Source organism: Phallusia mammillata, chromosome 3 (assembly GCF_965637545.1).
Source record: "Phallusia mammillata chromosome 3, kaPhaMamm4.hap1.1, whole genome shotgun sequence".
NCBI lineage: Eukaryota > Metazoa > Chordata > Ascidiacea > Phlebobranchia > Ascidiidae > Phallusia > Phallusia mammillata.
The window spans coordinates 24,815,373-24,834,911 of record NC_137254.1 but is presented as its reverse complement, the minus strand read 5'-3'; the positions used below and the strand labels follow the sequence as shown (position 1 = coordinate 24,834,911).

At 38.4% G+C, this 19,539-nt stretch overlaps 1 protein-coding gene across 1 annotated transcript; it reads left to right on the top strand.

Moving 5' to 3' along the window:
* The first annotated feature begins 790 nt into the window (after positions 1 to 790).
* LOC145217966 (uncharacterized) lies at positions 791 to 15,789 on the top strand. Its single transcript, XM_080085354.1, has 20 exons — positions 791 to 1,018; positions 3,620 to 3,716; positions 4,491 to 4,712; positions 6,509 to 6,707; positions 7,671 to 7,839; positions 8,289 to 8,373; positions 8,753 to 8,860; positions 10,004 to 10,147; positions 10,266 to 10,297; positions 10,427 to 10,594; positions 10,847 to 11,026; positions 11,760 to 11,968; positions 12,222 to 12,362; positions 12,582 to 12,693; positions 12,887 to 13,053; positions 13,431 to 13,567; positions 13,760 to 13,914; positions 14,155 to 14,283; positions 14,561 to 14,712; positions 15,001 to 15,789. The coding sequence occupies exons 1-20, from the start codon at positions 811 to 813 to the stop codon at positions 15,178 to 15,180; spliced, it is 2,994 nt and encodes a 997-aa protein (XP_079941480.1). The 5' UTR covers positions 791 to 810; the 3' UTR covers positions 15,181 to 15,789.
* Positions 15,790 to 19,539: the final 3,750 nt, after the last annotated feature.

Below are 19,539 nucleotides of genomic sequence, written 5' to 3'. Positions count from 1 at the left end.
CCGCTGATTTATTGGTGTCAACAATCTAACAAAGTAATGTTATTTTAAATAACAGAAACTAAACAAAATTTTAGGCCTTTCTGACAGCAAACACAACATTGTGTAGTATAAATTCTTCATCGCTGTAATTTTCGCTATAAATTTAAATTATAGTGCAGGATATCGAAATGCAAAAAAATCAACATTCAATGTTGAAGTGATTTGTTGTTGGCCCAAAAATTCCTGATGACCGATGTCATACTTTGGTTTCATTAAAGTTTTCGTTTTAAGAGGCAACCGCGTGGTTTGAAGAGAGAAGTGTTAAATCGCAATATCGCGTCATTCAGAAAAATTTTGTCCCGAGAAAAACATTGCGACGCTAATAAAACGTGCGCGAGGCAGACGCGAACAGAAAACTGTGCAGATGCGACTCGAGAGATAAGACGAGTAGCTGTTATAGGAACTGCCGGGAAAGGAATACACACAATGCTCTGTGTTGTACATGGTCTGACATTAAGTAATGTTTATGCGGTAAAAGTCCAACAGAGAATTTTAGTGAGAAAACTGTTAGTTGTTGTTGTTTATCCTAGATTTTTTGTTTTTGTACGAAGTCTGTAATCAGTCTTAAGAGTCATGTTAACTAAAGCGTATTGGCATGCAGAGTGGCAAGTTTGCGTTCTTTATTGACACCTTTATCTAGAATGTATTTGTTTATTGGATAATATACTTAATCACACAAACTGAAGCTGGTCCAACAGGTTTGCACCTTTGTATTAAGTCTAACCCTGTCTATTTTTGCGTTTTAGGATTCCGATAGCAATTCAACAAAATATGAATCCTTTTGTCGGGTTTACCTTGTGTTTATTTATCTGTGCGTCAGCAACTCCTTCGCCGCATCAAACAGATATTCAATCCTTTGGCGCTGATCTGATGGAATCCACATATTCGAGGGAGAAGAACATCGCTACCGCCACAAATTTGCATTCCGGTGAATTTCGGATTTGGCTTAAAGAATACGGGATGGAAAGTCAAAAGAAAGGTTCGTAATAATGTTTAGCAAGTTTTATATGTTACGGAGAAAGATTTTTTTCGGAAAACAGATTTTTGTCTTTGGGTAGTTTTGGCAGTTTGACAATTAAAAAAATGAACACACAAATAATTGAAAATTAAAAATAATATGGTAAGTTTTTAATGGTGTTTAGCATCTAACCTCTTTGAAACTCAAAAGTTTAAATTTATTCTAGATGATAGAGAAAAAGTCTTTAAAATCTTGAGGATCAATGAAACGAGCTAAACGTTATAGGCAACACATTTTTGACCGCAAACAGGAATGTACAGCGCATCGCCGTTTTACCGCCGGGACCTCCCGATTGAATTCTTTCATGCTTTTTAATGTGCAACGCCCAAAACTTCCACATATATTTACCGCGAAACAAGGAGTAACTGGACAGGTTTCGGCGGTGACACGTTTTAATACTCGTGTCATTATTCCTGGAAATGACCAACACTTGAAACTTTTCAAGTCGGATTATCTAATGACGTGGGTTTAGGTCAAAAACCAGCGTTTGACGGGTTTCGTAAGCAAGCGATTAAAAACCACAAGCCATATTATAAACAGGCCGCGAACAGAAATTTTACCTATGACCTGTGTAGCCGTGTTACTGGTGTTGTAAAGTCAAGTATTTCACCAAGGTTTATCAATGTTAATAACTTTAAACGAGTTAATGTTTCTGCTCGACGCATACCTTCCACCTGACCCTTGGTCAATCTGTACAATAAAGGTCACGCCGGACCGGGTAATTAAACCACCGAGGTGTTTATCTACGTTTTAAGTCCCGATCAAAATCGTCGGAAGGTGGTCATCAACCGCTTTCGACAGCAAATTACTTCGCGCCGATGGTGAATGATTTGGCGCCAGTAAATGCTAATCAATAGCATTTGCCACTCGCAAGTATAAATCACCACACCTCGACCTAAAAGAAGCAAGCAAAAATTGCCAACTTGTTTCCGCTGGCCGTGGGAAAAATTCCGCGACTCTAATCCCAATAATAACACGTCCCTAATGGATTGCCAAACAAGATCAGACTGTCGGCGTTCATTTGTGATCATTTTGCTCTCGCTCTAAGGCATTTTTAAAGCTTGTTAACGCAATGTTAAATTGATCAAGACAAGATAAACTCCTATCCGTGCCCCTAATCTGTGTCAGTCATGACAAAAAAGGCTTTTTACGAATCGAAAGTCTCTTAACACAAAGCCACAACAATAATTTGAAGAAAAAAACATTTTAAAAAGAAAAACGAAATATTGGTGCAGTGAAAATTTTTATCAAACATCGAGGACTTAACAAAAATAGACCGATATCTTCGCAATAAAAAACAACATGTATATAATTGTGTATAAGTTCAAAAACAAAATCTTTTGTTCTACGCACGTTTTACGCAAGTAAATACAAAGTGCAGTTCGGTACGATAGCGTTGAAAGTTGATAAACAGATCAATTTTCTTTTCCGGTGACTGTCCACGACAAAAGCGTCGTGAATAAGTATTTGTGTTGCATACAAGCGATGTTCAATATCACTGATATACAATGTCTCCAAGACTTTGCTTGGTTTCAAGCCTAATAAAACGCCCGTTTGATCAGTAAGACATCCATATTTATTACCATATCACTAAGTGACAATGCAAATATTCAATAACTTGCAAATTTATGCATATCTCGAATAAAAATACAATTTTGCCTGTACAGCGAGTTTCGTAAAACGTTACAAATTCAGAATTGGCAAAAGTCATTATGGCAGTTTGACAAGCACCACCAACCCGCTGATTTTGGGACCGCAAATGAACGCTCTGAAAAGATAGAAGCAGTATGTATTCTTATAGCGCCATTGAAAAGCATTATTCAATTTCCCAATCTAAGTTCAGCCTAATGATCATCACACTGCCGTGTTCATGAACGACACCGATCGTCCGTGCGTCATATGACCAGCTTTTTGAAGGTGTGGCAAAAATTACCTTCAAAACACACCGCAACAAATAAAAGTGAACCATAGCACCGCTGTTTCCAGGAAAAGATTTTGGCCGAATTCCGGAAAACGAATATTTTTTCACAGCTACTTGTGCGGGGTTGGCCGGTTAAATGACATGGTTAACGGATCTCAATGTTCGCTTACCAACAATTACACAGTGGGTGCAGTTCCACGATCCTCCCAAAATACACGTGTTTCGCTAAAGCGGCCTTGTAAAATCAAGCGGTCCAACGCCAAAAATCGGACAAAGTATGCGAAATGCATTGCAATTATTCCGTGAACGGCCGAATAACAACTTGGTACCTACAGACGAGTATATGTAGATTAGGTAAACTGGGTCAACGCTATCGGCGTAATGAACATTTTCAATTCCTTGCAAAAATGCATCAACCATAAACATTCTGATGCATGAGCTCGTTACGTAAATAGTTATACTCCTAAAAGTTAAAAAATATTGATCAATACAAATAGCCAAGTGCCGTTGCTATTACGATATATGAGCTAGTTATGTGGCATGTTACACCCCTAAAATTAAAAAAGTTATCAATACAAAAACTGGCCAAGTACCGTGGGTCAACTGTTCCATCTGTCATTTTTTCTGTTTTTTTTTCACAGAACGACGAAAAAGAGCTTTAAGATTTTTTGGAATGCCCAGAAGAAGACCGTTTGGAGTTCCTATCATCAGTTGCAGAACACCACCTTGTGCGAAATGGTAACATATCTTATGCGTACATCCTTTTCATTTCATCGAGGCCCACCATTTTTATTGGAAAGTTGTTTTCGAGATTAGCACCGCGCTTTTAGATTTCGCCATTTCATTTTCGTATTCCAGAATATTGCGCATTTTTAAGTGGGAACAATGTGGCATTGGTTCAGATTTTCCTCCAAAACTTTTAGCATGACAAGATAACTTTTGTGTTTTTTTGATACGTGGACGGAAAAAGTTTATTTGGCATCTAAGTAGCACAACAGCACCGTTGGTAACCGGTAAATGTTGTTTAACTGATAACGAATTAACCTGGCACGTGGATTGGTGGGTAAACAAGGTACCGACTTTAACAGAGGGCAATGATGATCTTTGAGTAAATAGTAATTGTTACTACGCGTGGATGCTAATAAGCCTTGGTTTTCAGTGGGCTGTGAAGTTCAAATACATTCTATTGTTTGTATTGCGGAGACACAAGACGGCTTGAGAGATATCTAAGAAATTTGCAAAATATTGCAACAAGCGCGCTCCGGCAGAATTGCTAAAACTTTTACCAACCAATCCCCTTTACGCTCAAACCATTGGTAATAAAATGTTCACGACACTGTTATATTGTAGCATACACAAGTAGTTCTTAATTTTTAACGCCGACCAGATTTAGAAAAAGGGTTAAATAATCTATAAGACGCAAAAACTTCCGTCATACATAATATCTTCAAACATTCAATGTTGACAGAAATACTCTTTAATTTCATCTAATCACCACCTAACGTTACACAGGACGAAATGGTTTGATGGAAATGGAACCTGTAGTGCAACATGTGGCATGGGTGGACGTGTGCTAAGACGCTATTGTCAACACCAAAGCCGAACATCAAGGTGCTACGGAAAGTCTGTCAAGTGGGAAATTTGCAACGTTCAACCATGCCCGCAATGGTCGTCGTGGATTTTGGCATCTAATTGTTCAAGGACGTGTGGCGATGACAGACAACGACGTACAAGGTACAAAATTATTTGTTTAAAGAACCGGACCACTTTAAAATTTAAAATCTCGATTGGTAAAAGGAGGTGCATTTAACACGAGATAACCACAACCAATGCTATTTACTGTTAAAACAAAGCATCCAAATATTTGCATAGCCAAGATGCAGCAAAATCACATTGCAATTCACAATATAAAGTTTTGGAAACAAACATGATAATCCTACGGTTCTGCGTAAGTGTCAAAAAATTCGTTGAGATATTCAAAAGAAAAATAAATTTCCATGTAAGGAACCAGATAGGTTAAAACTAGGAAAAGTCAATTCACGTAACTGCGAACACGTTTGGTTAAAACGAACAGTTAAAAGCACTTAAATTTACATACAAACGTGGTTGGATGATGGAATACAGGAAAAACGCGCTGATGTTGAAATGACTTTTCTCAGAAAATCGCCTGACAACGCCCTCAAAGCTATTCACCTCTGTTTGCTTACAAATTCATAGACAGTGACTCGGCGAATTTGCCTTTGGGACCAATGCTTTCGGTTACATCCGAAAGGGCGTAATTAAAACATTTCGGCGGCAGTTGTTGTTCTTAATGGCCGTGCCCATGTTCGGTTGCTGTTACCATTGCACACTGTCGGCCAATAATGGCCAGGTTTCCCTGTTTTCGCGAAACAAGACGATTAAAGCTAACGAAATATTGATTAAACACGCGCTAACACTCACGACGTCGGCTTATAAGTTCCGCAACCCAAGCACCGTGTTACGCATCGTGATGGAAATGCGAGAGCCGGCTTGCCCAACGTAAACATCTGCACAGTGGTTAAGTTAAGTGCGCATCACATCTCAGGCGAAAACGTGTTTACATATCTCGAGGTAGATTAATATTACCGCATAGGCGTCAGCGATTTTTGTCTTGTATGCATATTTAATTAAATCCTTCCCATCAAGCCAAAGCTACCGACAGAACTTATTGGATCATATCATGTGCACAGGACACGAATCTGAACCCAAGCTTAGTTGGCTCATGCCATTTTGCTCAATTAACTTTATTGGAGTGGACTTTATGAGGCCTGTTGGGAGCAAGCACGTTTCATCACCATATACTGGGTGAACTATTGATGACACCGCATTTGCACAACGAAAGTATGACTGTGCGTCAGGATAAATTTGCAAATTAGAACCATTTCTGATCTAGAAGAGGAACGTGTAGGCAAAACCGGATATAAATTTACGATGCCAGAAGCGATGACAAACAACAAAAATGGCCGCGCCTGAACTGGTTTCAACCTAATAGTTTAATTCCGGTCCCACTCGCCACAACATGTTAAATGGTGGTAAAATTACAGTCAATGCGCAAAATGTGAAGTGTAGTGCAAAGCCGGGTCAGACACCAACCTTGGCAAAGCATATTTCGACCGCATTTGCACCAATTAAGATTAAATACCACAGCCCACGGTCTCAGACATCGCTACCTAGGAGGTCCAGATAAAACAAATAGACAAGTGTTCAATTTTGCTTGCGCCATCCTACGCTGAATATACGCTATTGCTTTCAGATTAAACAGGTGTGTTGAATACTCACTGAGAGCGTTGTATTTATACCCCTAGTTTCCTATCACTCTAGTACCACAAACTATGCAATTTCAAAAAAAAAACAATACACAAGACATGATAGGCGATAGCTCGTTGACTCGCGCACATGAACTACCAAAACCGCAAATAGCAAAACGGATAAACAGTTTACGTCAATACTACTTTGGGCAATACATGGAATATATACAAATCCCTTGGTAACAATACTGCTCTCGAAAGGTTCTGTATGCTCGGGGAAGAGAAGCGAAAACACGGGGAATGCTCCGGTGGACACAACGATGCGAAACCGTGCCCAGGTCGTGCCCACTGCGACGCGGGTTGGGGAGAATGGTCGGAATATTCGAAATGCACACGAACCTGCGGCGAGGAAGGAACTCAACTGAGAACAAGATTCTGCCAAATGCCTGCCGCATCGCAGGTGAAACTTTGGGGCGACTTTAAACAAAATCTGGCGCCCGGGCTGTGGTTTCCATCACGTAAACGTCTGGAAGTTTTCAGCACGCTAACCGGTTTAGTGTGCTGGCAAATACCAAATAAGATCCCTGCTTAACATTGACCACAGTTTTGAGCTATATGGAGCTAATTCCAACAGGATTTTTGTCATCAAATAAGGAAAGGTTAGGAATAATTATTAATTCGGGGAAATTTGTTCTTGCAGGTTGTTGCTTTAAACTTGCAGCAATTGTTTGTTTTTTTTTAAATCGAAGAGTGTTTTTTTTGCCAAAAGCTTGAGTAAAACAGTTCTATTTTCGTAAAACAAATATCAGGAAAATAGCACTTAAGGGTATGCGTGGTTTTGTATACGATGTGGGCGAACTTTCAGTTTACTGTTTAAATGCAAAACTGATAAAGATCTTCGAAAATAAACTTCAGCTACCGCCACCAGCGTCAGTAAAACGATACATGTTAGTTTGTCTAGCTTGCAACGCTAATGCAAATTGAGTCATAACAGCCGCGTGTAATTAAGATTTTAAGGTTCGTCGGCCCATGAGCAAATTTGCAAATAGCGATTGTATTTGCAATTTATGACATAAAATGTATTTACCTATTTGCACAAACCATTTTGCAGCAAAACATTTCTGTGTGATAAAAAAAGGACGCAACCGACACCTGTAATCTATGAAAATATGACACTATAACTCCCACATCAAGACAAGTTTCTCTGAAATCAAACACCTAACAATTATTTTGCCAACTAGGGTGTATATTTTAATGCAATTATCGGGCCATCATAAGATCAAACACCAGGACATTGCGACACTTTTCCGAACTCCTACCGCACAGAGGTGGCACACAACTGTCATAACAAATTCAAATAAGTTTCAATCAAGCTCCCCAATTACATCTTGTAGTAAAAACCGGTTTGTAATTTTTGCTACAGCTTGGAACGTGTGAGGGGCGTGCGGTTGAATTCCAACGATGTAAAACAGATACTCCGTGTCCTACAAAACACAGCGAATGGTCTGCTTGGCCCCAATGCGATTTGCGATGCGGAAAATGGACTGAGTTGACTAGGCGGCGCAGATGTCTCGTAGGAGCTTGCAAACAAGGTGAACTAAATGTATTTGTACTTTAACACAACTCTGTTGGTGATTGGATAAGTAAATAAGTCATTTACATGCCCTAAATACACAAGTTATTTGTGTTTTGTTTCGTACTTTTAACAAGTTGATAAAACGTTGCAAATCTATTTCCGGATTGGTGATTGTTTTAGTGCAATTGTGTCGCTATGTGTTATTCACCAAGCCAAATCAACTCAACTCATAAGAATCCAAAAGTACAATTCCACAAAAAGGCATTAAGCCGTAACGTTTCCGTTTTCGTTGACAATAATTTATATGAGTCACTTTTGATTGTAACTGGCCGAAGTGTAAAACATACGCTTTAACCACAAAATAAAACGCGAGAATACACAAAATGGACTCGGTAACAACCAATTAAGAATACCTGTGGTTAAATGCACCGCTTTTGACTGGCATTTTTACACGTTTTCAAACAGATGCTCCGGTCGAAAAGCGTCTGTGCAAGGCTACGAGATGCGCCAACGTCACCGAACGAATCAGGATTGACCGTCAAAATCACAGGTACGATCAGACACATGCAAGTAGAAACGCTAGACTTTATTACATCCGATTTCAAATGCATGGGTGGTATGTGCACCATGATAAGGAAAATGTTGATTTGAAAATAAGCTGTATCACGACGCCAACGCAAATTTAAATTATTTTGCCTTAAACTAGGATTCGGTGTTTAATTTTCGCACGGCATTTGTGAGAGTTTTGCAAATTGCAGAGTTTTTATAGTCTTTGACCTAAACTGTTTATAGCAAAATCTTCAAAGATTTTATTTTCATTTTCGATGACTTTATTGAGGTATAACATTGGTATACTTATATAATGTAAGAACCCACTTTCATCATAATATCATCGGCATCGGTTTGTTCAACCAAATTTGTTTTTGCAGCGATATTATATTGTCAACGTGGACGTCATGGGGCGCCTGTTCCGAAACCTGTGGTGAAGGAGTTCAAATCCGAGGTCGGAAATGCTTTCGACTTTCTTCACATAAAACGTTAGTATTCAATTTGCTACCGAGATTGAATAGCCTTGTGTGTCATGTGGTTGTAACAATTGAGGTCGTTTGGCAAATCAACTGCCCCATTATACAATTTGAACATGCGCAATATACTGATGAGTGGATAAAACGTGGTAAGGCATGTCAAAGATAAGATCAAGCAAAAAAATAACAACATTTCGGTCGACTTTAAGACGCCACGCTCAGTCGGTAAAAGTTTTAGGTGTAAGTCACTTAACGTTTGACAAGTGTTTTCTAAATAAAGAAAAGAGGAAGAGGTTTTTTCCTACGAGAAACAGGGGAATAATTTAGCTTTTCGGATCGATATTAAGTTCTACATCAACAATTACAATTGCAATGATTTTGTCGGATGGATCAATCCACAATTCCCACACATACACTGCGATTACATTCATCAAATTTGCGAATAACGTCAGGCGATACGAACTATATAAACATTACATAAAACTGCGTGACGCGGCAGTAGCTATGACAAAATGTTTCCAAATATATGCTTGTGGAAATTTTACGCCGCACAAATTAGCGTAAAATCGCCCACGGGGTACAAATAAACAATTCTGCTTTTAAAAATACCACTAAAGCAGACAAAATCCGACGAAGCTAGTTTAAATATGGCGGCACAGTTAGCCACGGACCCAGACACCTAAATTGCATGTAAAAACGGAGTAGGATACCGGGTAGTGCCACCGGCGGATGCTTTAATCACGTTGCAACTAACCGGAGATGTACAATAGCTGCCAATGGGTATTTCGTGATCTGTTCTTGGGTTTGTATCAACTTACCCACATATTTTAATGTTACGGCTTGTCAATTGACCCTTGTGCGGGGTTATAATCGTAGCACGTTTCAAAAGCGTATGCATGTATGTACAATATCAAGGTGTTTTGGGCCTCAGTTTTATATTAGAGCCACCAAGTTTTTTAAGTCTAAGAGCAACAAATCAAGTATTTTCGTATCATTTTATTTTAAAACAAATATCACGAAAGGGTTACTCGCGTCTGTACACGGCTAAACACATAAAAGAAATTACTCTGGACATTATACCAAGAAAGAAAAACTGAAACATTTCTAATTTCACTTGGGATTCAAAATTTCATAAAGTATTGAATCTATTTGTAGAGTCTGTGATGACCGTTTTACTGAAACTCGCGCATGCACACATTCAAATTTGTGCCCGACATGGGCGCCATGGTCTGGATGTGATGCTTCTTGTGACAAAAAGAAAGGAATCTGTATGAGATCTCGACATTGCATCGTTACAAGGTAAGCTTAGTAATTTAGCGTGCGCAAGGTTTACAGTCTGAAATACAACATAAACTCTGCGTTATGTACCACTTATCTTTTTTCAAAAGAAACTAAACAACCATTTTGTATTTTTCAGAAGAGAACGGGAAGGCACCAAATCTACACCCGGTGAGTTGTTATTTGGTTCCTAATTCACCAAAAAGTTGAAGTTAAACGTCCAGTCACAACCACAAACCTTCATTTATATTATTATGTTAATGCATTTTTGTTAAAAAATATTGTTTAAAAATATTTAAGAAAACTCAACGACAAAGCCAATGACAGCGGTAAAGCCTTTACCAAGGGGAATAACTGCAACACTAGATGAGTTTTGGACAACTCTACGATCCGGGTTCACACCGCACGCCGGAGTTGCTTACAAAAAGATTGCAATGACCACTGCACCAGCAACTGACCACATACAGGGTGGGTAACAATGTTTGTTTTGTTTTTTTATCTGGGTCGGGTTGATATTGCAATGCTAACAATATTACGAGTTTGATTTAACTGAAAGCAAAAACGCCATGTATATTTTCTCTAAATGCCATGTATATTTTCTCAAATACGAGTATTTTTTGTCTGGTTTAGCTATTTTGTACAAATGAGGTCATTTTTACCTTCATTTTAAGTACGGTTCATTAAAAAATCGCAAGGTATTTAATATATATCTGCCAATAGAAATCGTCAGCCATGATGATTGCGAAGGGGGGCTATCCGCATCGCGTGAGATAAGGAAATGTGCCTCAAGTGCTTGTGCACCGGAATGGAGCAGCTGGTTTTCGTGGTCTGGTTGCTCGTCAACCTGCGGCTCTGGTGTCAGGAAAGCATCGCGATTATGCAACAGGACATTAAACAATGGTAAGGCAAATACTTCTGATCGCAAACGTTTTTGTGATTAAAAACAATAAAGTGTAAAATGTTTATTTCTGTTTTTTTTTGTCATACCCTCATGAGATACAGAAAATTCAATGCGCAAAATTGGCAAATAGTTTGTAAGGAACAAATACCCAATAAAGACTAGACTTTTATGTTGGTATTTACCGATAACCTTTAATAAAACTAATTAAATAATATTACCCATAGAAACGTTTCGTAACTCTTGCGGACTGGGCCGAACAACTTTCCAACCAAAATTCACTCGCAGTGTAACATTAATTTAAAAAGGTTTGAGGTAAATGGGTTGACGATGGCAGTTTTATGAACGCCGAAGCCAAATATTTAATGGGTCTACAATGTGTGAGGCGCAGATTCAAGGTCAAGTGCTGTCACATACAGAAGAACAAATGCCGCAAAATTCAATATTTTTACTAGATAAGTTCATCTTGGTTTTGCCTGGCTCTGCGGCGAGCAAAAAAATACCTCAAAATCCACGCCTCCTACGCAACAGCCAAAACTGACAAAAAATCATGTATCATGGCTTTACTAATCTTGCAAACTACAATAAAACAGGTGAAAAATGGGAAACACCTTTTTTCTTTCGAGGCAAAAATACCTTTTTATTGCCAAACCTGTACATACGCATCAAGCTCAACCCAGTCAAATACATATTTGGAAGTAATAGCAGACGTTGCATGCAGATATTTGTTTTCAGCTGAATGTACTGGGTCGTCCAGAAAGTACGAGGTGTGCCATGCTCCACCCTGTTGGAGCCAGTGGTCAGGCTACAGCCCTTGTACGACCTCTTGCGGTAGCTCCGGTAGGAAAACAAGGTGGAGAGAATGTAGAGGCACGACAGAAGATATAGAAGAATACACAAAATGCAACGGAAATGACTTGGACATTGCAAATTGCAACTTGACAGTAAGAAACCATGTCAAAAGCAGCAAGTTATAAATCTACACATGACTAGAGTAAAAATTGTACGTGGCTTGAGTCCTTTTTTAACTTTATGTTTAACGGCGGCCTATTTCGCTCCAAATCCCCCCGTTTTGAAGCGTCTGCACTCGATAAAAAAGGAATATATCATACAACTAAATTCATCTCTTTTTAGAATGAGTATTATTTGTAAAGCACTTTGTATGCTAAATCACGCAACAGATTTATTCTTGAACAGGATTGTCCGTTGTGGAGTGCTTGGACCCCGTTTAAGCCTTGTTCATTAACTTGTGGGGGAGGACAAAAATCTAGAACGAGAAAATGTATACAAGGAGATTGCAAGGGAAAAGCTGAAGATACGCGAGGTTGCAACGATTTTGTAAGTACCGAACCGATACTAGATGATTTCATACAATATCTTTTTGTACATGTTTGAACTTTAAACCCACAAAGTTTAAAAGTTTTTCGATGAAACGTTTTAGTACAAGACCATTTTAGTTTGGTTAAGTTATATAATATATGTAATTTGGTTATGTAGGACAACAGTTTTTAAGCTAAAGCATTTGGCACTAAAAGTTGAAATCAACATGTATTTTAGAGATGTCCATTCTGGGGAGAATGGACGGGATTTTCATGCTGCAGCGTCACATGTGGTTTGGGACACAAGACCAGAAAACGAAAATGTATTCTTGGCGGCACTGATGGCGAAGGTATGTGGCGTAACTAGGCGATACTAGCTGTTCATTTCTCAAAAAATTCACCTGCGAATATTTTATGAACCGAATAAGTACGAACCAAAGATGCAACCAAAAGAAATACGTATTTTATCGCTTTGTGTGTCGGATGCAAAATAACAGTTTAGTTTTTGTGTGACAAGAATGAAAGACTTTTTTTTTATATTAGGTTGTGAAGGTTCAAGCACGGAGCTGGAAGAGTGTGATGTGGGGGTCTGTTTGAACGTTACACCCACCTCACCCACCCTAAACGCTGAATGCGGTATCAGGGCTATTAAAGGAGGTTTACGCAAGATAGCAAGAAAACCGAACATAACAAGAATTGCTCATGGAAGGGTACGGACTGTTTATAGCAGTGGTTCCTAACGTTTATCGACAAATTCCCTCCCTTAACGACTCAAAACAATAATATTCCTTTACAATAAATTACATAGTAGATGCTACGCAATAAAAAAATCATTTAAGATTGGACCTTTTATCCACTTCTCTAGTTATAAATTTCCAAAGCTGAAGTGTCTGTTTATACACCACAATAACAAATTAAAGTGAATTTCTGCCCTAAAGTTTCAAAAATTCATCCTTTGGGAGACATTTTTCGCCGGCTGGAAACTAATAGTTTTTTAGTGTCACTGAAACATGAGTGGAAAAACGACCTGTGGGATTATGACTAGTATATAACTTTCTTCCGTTATTTACTTTCTGCTTTTTTGTAGATAGCAAAAGATGCGTGGCCATGGCAAGTCAGTCTTCAGCAATACTATGACTCTACTAATCAATGGGTACACTTTTGCGGAGGAACGCTCTTGAGCGCCACCTGGGTGCTATCGGCAGCACATTGCACTTTGACCAAGTACGTGTTTGGTATATGTGCACTTATGTAACAGCAAACTTTAAGATAAAGAACTTCTCACTTGACTAGCAAGGCGGTTATTGGGTACAAGGCATTGCCTCAATGTCTAACTTTACAAGATGAAAGTTATTGCGTAGGGCAAGCGTCGTTTAAAAGTTTAGATTGTTTTTTTAAAAATGTATAATGTTTTAGGCGAAACCTCCAGCATGATAACGTAGACTCGAGATGGTCCGTACTAATGGGAACAAACAAGCTGATAGACGATAATACAACAAGTCAAAGAATTGGAATCCAGCGCATTTTTGTACATGATGAATTTTTCTACAACCGATACTCTGGCATGAAAAGTGAGTTGTTGCTTTGTTTATTTAAATGATGTAAAATGGTGTTTTGAATGTTTTCAGTTAACAACACAAAACTACCAGATGACATGCGTCTAGTGAATACATTGTTTTAAAAATTCTTTGGCCTTCGCTGTTTACATTTTCATTTGTAGTACTATTTTACTGTTAACAATGCTTTTTGTCCAACTACCAATTTAACCCTGATGATTTTCCCCGGCTAAATATTTGTTTTGTGTGTTCTAGATGACATCGAACTGATTATGCTTCGCGAGGATGCTAAAATTACAAGAAATGTGGCACCAGCATGTTTGCCAAACGCTGAAATTCCTTCTCCAAACCACACCTGCTTCGTAACGGGATGGGGTCACACAGGTAGAGATTATTAAGTACACAAAAGTATAACTTTTTTCTGCCCGTAAAATGACCAGAATGATACCAAAAAAAGCTCAATGAGCACTATGCAATAAAAAAAAAGCAATCAATACCCCAGCAAAAGTGTACGTTAAATCGACACGTCGTATAACGGAAAGAGTTTCGTTTATATGTAAACACACACAAAATACAAACGCGAAATTGGCCTGTACTAAACACCGAGCTTCAAGCTTCTTTTCACTACTTTATCTTTAAACATTAACTGCTTTTTATATAGAGAATAACACAGAATTAACTGAAAATATGATGGAGGCCAAAGTACCGATCATAGACTTCGAAGACTGCCAGAATGAACAAAAGGGGAACAAAATCCATTCAACGTGGCATATGTGTGCAGGGGGGAATGGTACCTTTATGGATACTTGTGAGGTAAGAAACACAAAATATATTCACCAAGATTTTGTATGGCTCATGTCCAAATAAGTCCCTGACGTTCATTTTGATTCAAACCACACCAAACCACGAGTTTCAAGATGGAAAAACATTCTAAATAATTAACAATAGTGCTACGCCTGGAGTTTCCGAAAATAAAACATAATTTAGTCTTTTCTAACCCTAATCCTGAATACAAGCCTGGAAAAAACTCTTATCCAATTTTACTTGAACTCTCAGTATAAAAAGGACGTTAGGAAATTAAACGCGTACGTGTTATTTCAGGGAGATTCCGGAGGGCCGCTGGTGTGTATAGGCAGCACAAGTCAATGGTTCATCGGCGGTATTACATCGTATGCTTTCACCGATTGTGGGCTTGGCGTTCCCGGTATATATGTACCCGTAACGAATTATGAGGTTTGGATTCGCGACACCATGGCTAACAAAGTGCGTGCGGCCTGCTGAAACAAACTGAATACTTTATGTATCAACCCAAAGCAGCGTGTTCGCAATAAGGACAAGGCGGGCGGCATTCCGTTGGTGATGAACTGATGCGACCATTGGCTGAAGCAAGATGTGTTTTTACCTTACATGCCTAGTGAAAACCGCCAGTTAATGAAAATCAAACTAGGAGAAGAGCGAAATCCTAACAAGATAACAAACTCGGATTTTGGCTTTAGATGTTGTAAGTTTATTTACATGATAATATTTGAACGTTTTCCGACGCCCATACCCTACAGTGACCTTACCACCAAAGATGTGTAAATGTGGTCCTCGTTTTACGCAAACCGTCTTTTTCTTGTATTTATTGCTTTTTAACACCAAAGTCCTACAAATCATCACATCACGTAGCTATATAAAAACTTTGGTGCTATAACCTCGTTTATATTGCTAGGTTCGTGCGTTTGTGTTTTTGCGTTGACTCAATTATTTGTCCTGTTTTTAACTACTTTTCGATATCCCGACTCTTCACAACTTTTTTGTCGTAATTTATGAATTTTGTTAGAGTTTTTTCAATGCGTTTTTTTGTACGTTTGAATGATGTAATGTCGATTAAAACGTTTTGTTACAGTAGTGAATTATTGTATCGAAGGCATTTTATGTTAGATAGATCAAGACGAATTGTCATCCGTCAGCATTCAAAGTTACAATCAAAGGGTATGAAACTTGCTCAAAAGACGTAGGTGTATTGCAAATAGGCGATAATTAACAGTGAATCACACAATTTCCGGAAACTTTAAAGAGGCCATCCACTTGTTGTATAACAAATCATATCATTTTTACCGTAATTGCTAGTTTCTACAAAACAATGACGTGCTTCGGAGAAACAGGCTTTGTTCAATTACGTCTTTGAGGTTAACAGACCCACTAGATTAACTAACGATCCGGAAACTAATAAAGTGAACGGAAAGGTTGTCGGGAAATTTCAAATGGATTCTTTATATCCGATTTCCAATTACAATTTGTGGTCGCTTTGCCTATGATATTCTTCAAGCTATGAACGTTCTACCTTCAGTGGTTTGCGCTTCTCCATATAAGCTATGCTAATGATATTTTATAAGCACATGGGCCTATCCCAGTCACTTTTGATCTTTTGAGTTCAAGGTGATTTTTTATTAGCATTTAGAAGTTTTATTGTACACACACATGTTTATTAGCAGTCTTCTTATCGCTCAGATCAGGTCGGGATATTTTGATGGTCAAATACTAAAGATTTTGGTCAAATACTACAGATTTTGGCCAAAAAACGCAATGTACGGTTTAATTGCCTTCACATTCAAGTAGACAAAACGGATGCCATGCGCAAAAACATGTAAATTAAGAGATTAAACATCCAAACACTTTTAGTGATTCCAGGTAGATCAAACGTTCCACAGTTCAAACGTTCCGCATATTACTGATATTACGCATTAAATGGACGGTCGATGTTTATTGCATGCAGACACTTGATCGACAAAAATTACTAGCCTAAAGGCGAACACTAAATCATAACCGGGAATTTCCGTGGAAAACAAATGCAAAGATTTCTGATGAAAGCGGAAAATGGTTACTTTACCAATACGATAAAACAACCGTCGAAGATATGTAAAGTGTTTTGCGGCTTATAAGAAAAACTAAACGAGGTTTTGAGGAATCTAGCACATAAATCCTAACCAGATTTTTTTAATGCCATAAAAGAATGTAATTTTTGTAAATAGAACCGATATAAGATGTACCAGACATGTAAACGAAATTCAAGCAGACGAGCGTTAAACGAATAGCACAAATTCTAATCATTGAATTGGTGCTTTGTTAAAATTTACAAACCTCTTTCTCCCAACTTTCACGAAGCCTAAATGTAGTACACATATCTTCTTTTTCTTTATAGGTGCAAGTATAAAAGTTGGAAACTAAGGTTTTTAATTTAATGGTTTTTACCAACAGCGGTCGGTAAGTGTCCCCGTGACTTAATGCGGGCAATTTTCGGCGAACTGCGAGAAAAGGTGACTTCGGGCAATAACGCACGTTCATTTCGCGAGCTATCGCGAAGGGGAACGGGTGAGCATTCGGTTAGCAGAATTCAAGTTGTCGTCAGATATAGCAGTGTATAATTATTATTATTCAGACAACGACCCTCTTAAGGAAAGCCTTAATATGGCAAAGTGGTGTCAGAAAAGTGACAGAAGATTGAGCAAAAAAGTCCCACGTGCAGACCTTTCAGCAGTGGTCATGGTGGTGTTGGTAGATTTGCATACAAACTGATTATAACCCTAAAGAGCTCATGACACATAGTGGTAAAGCGTTAAGTCCATTAGGCGGCAAACGTATTCCATAACATTTAAGGTCATGTGGAAGCGGTTTCCAAGCCGACGAAAAGAAAAAATGTCATTGTTTCGTCTTTAACCAGATAGTGTTGCCATTACCAGAAAGTCCTCTGTAAACAAAAATTTCGATTCAGTACAATCTAATTCAAAAACTTTAGTTCTTGATTGACGCGAAGCTCTAAATGAAATGAGTAGGGTAGCCGTTTCATCTTGGTTAAACGATCAATGACATTTCAAGAACATTCACCCCAAAACGGTCCTGCCTTTAGTCATAGACAAAGTGCTTCCATTTATCATGCTGGTGATTGCAAAAATATTGCCTGTTCAGGTGCTTCTCACGACAAGATTACAGATCTATCAGATAAAGTCTGAGTCGTAAGGCGGGAAATATCGTTGTGAAGTTCAAACACTACAAAGGTGCTCAAATTGATTCTATTTGAATAAGGAACTGCAGATACCAGTTATGCGAAATATATTTTCCATGTAAATTCATTGACTGATTCTGTTACTTCTCTGCACTAGAAAATATTTTCCATTCTCTGTGCCCAAACATGTTTTGGAAAAGTATTAGCCATTTTTTCCGTCAAAATTTACTTTAGTCAGGAAAAGTGTGAATTGATATTACGTTGTGTCTTAAAAAGTACAATTTTATACGAACATCATTTTCAGCGGCATCGGGATATTTCAACAGAATAACTACCCGCAAAACTGTGAACTTACACGTGTCTTTAATCGGCGGAATCGTTCAAGCTTTTCAAAAACGTTTTTCACAAAAGCAATAAAACCAAAATGTCGGTTCCCAGGAAAAAAGGTAATTGGGCATATAGTATGGCGAAAACATAATCGGCAACGCAAATTTTGCGAGACGAGTACACAGTGCGGACAAAACTTAAATTTTGTTAAAATTGGTCACATATATTATTTGTTCCTTTTTTTATTTTTGATGTCTTGAGCTATGATCGCTACTAATAGCTACTAGACATCTATGCTATTAGAGATCTCTATTAAAAATAGTGAAAATTGTGGTTTCTGTGGAGAAATTTAGGATGTTAGTACCATTGCTCACAGGTACACAAATCTTGTTTTCTGAGTTGTCGTGGAAGGAATAGTATTCATCCCACACGTGTCAGTTTAATCGGTTGCGTGCGAGATTTCAAGAAAATGGCATTTTGAGGCAGCGATTGCACGGAAGCTAACGCGACGTGCAAGTCAAAACCAAAACAAAAGCGAAGGGATTACAACATACCTCCCGGCTTTGCATTAGGCGTGTACGTGCTGCTCCGCCCTACACAAATAACCAGTGGTGAAAGCAGATGACAAAGGAACACTGTAGTCGCGTGGGCGAGACAAAGGTGAAAACCATTGCAACCCGCCATTAGGTCATAGACCGTAAGATAGCCTGTGGCATTGAAAGTTAAAGGGGTCAAACAATTCTACCCACCAAGAAGCTTACCACGGGCATGTCCAGAATTATGTAACAGTCGTAGGGCAAAGACGTTTTTGGGAAGGCGCGCTTGTGCAAGAAATATATGCAGTTTGAACAAGATATCGCACAGATAAAGTAATTATAGATCAAATTAATTGTGCGTTGCAAATTGATTTTAGCTGTGTACGATTAGAAACAAGTTTTTTTTACTGGAAACATGGGCAAGGCGCTTCTATTTCACATTCGAAAATTTTATGTTTGGGCATCATTGGCATGTTTACAAACAGATTATTTTATGACAAACTTGCAGTGTAATTGTGCAAAGCAGCATCAAAACCGTTCTTTCATATGCTTAAATCAAATTGATAGTGGCAAAAGTGAACAAAGAGGCATTAGCTTCAATTATATGCGACGTATGCTTGACAATTTTTCGGTATGTGTTGTCCTATTTCTGCATTTTTTACAAGTATTTATTTTTATTAAGAACACGGTTTAAGAAACTCGCGGTGATTGGCAATTGTTTAGCTCTTGGCACGCAAGTCATACCCACAGTGACAGGTATGGATTAACGAAAAAGGGTGCGTTCATTTATCA

Excerpts from the sequence above, each read along its gene's own strand:
- LOC145217966 (XM_080085354.1), top strand. The coding sequence starts at position 811 with ATGAATCCTTTTGTCGGGTTTACCTTGTGTTTATTTATCTGTGCGTCA. Across the intron at positions 8,861-10,003 it reads CGACTTTCTTCACATAAAAC|AGTCTGTGATGACCGTTTTA; the intron begins GTTAGTATTCAA and ends ATCTATTTGTAG. Across the intron at positions 14,284-14,560 it reads AACGGGATGGGGTCACACAG|AGAATAACACAGAATTAACT; the intron begins GTAGAGATTATT and ends CTTTTTATATAG.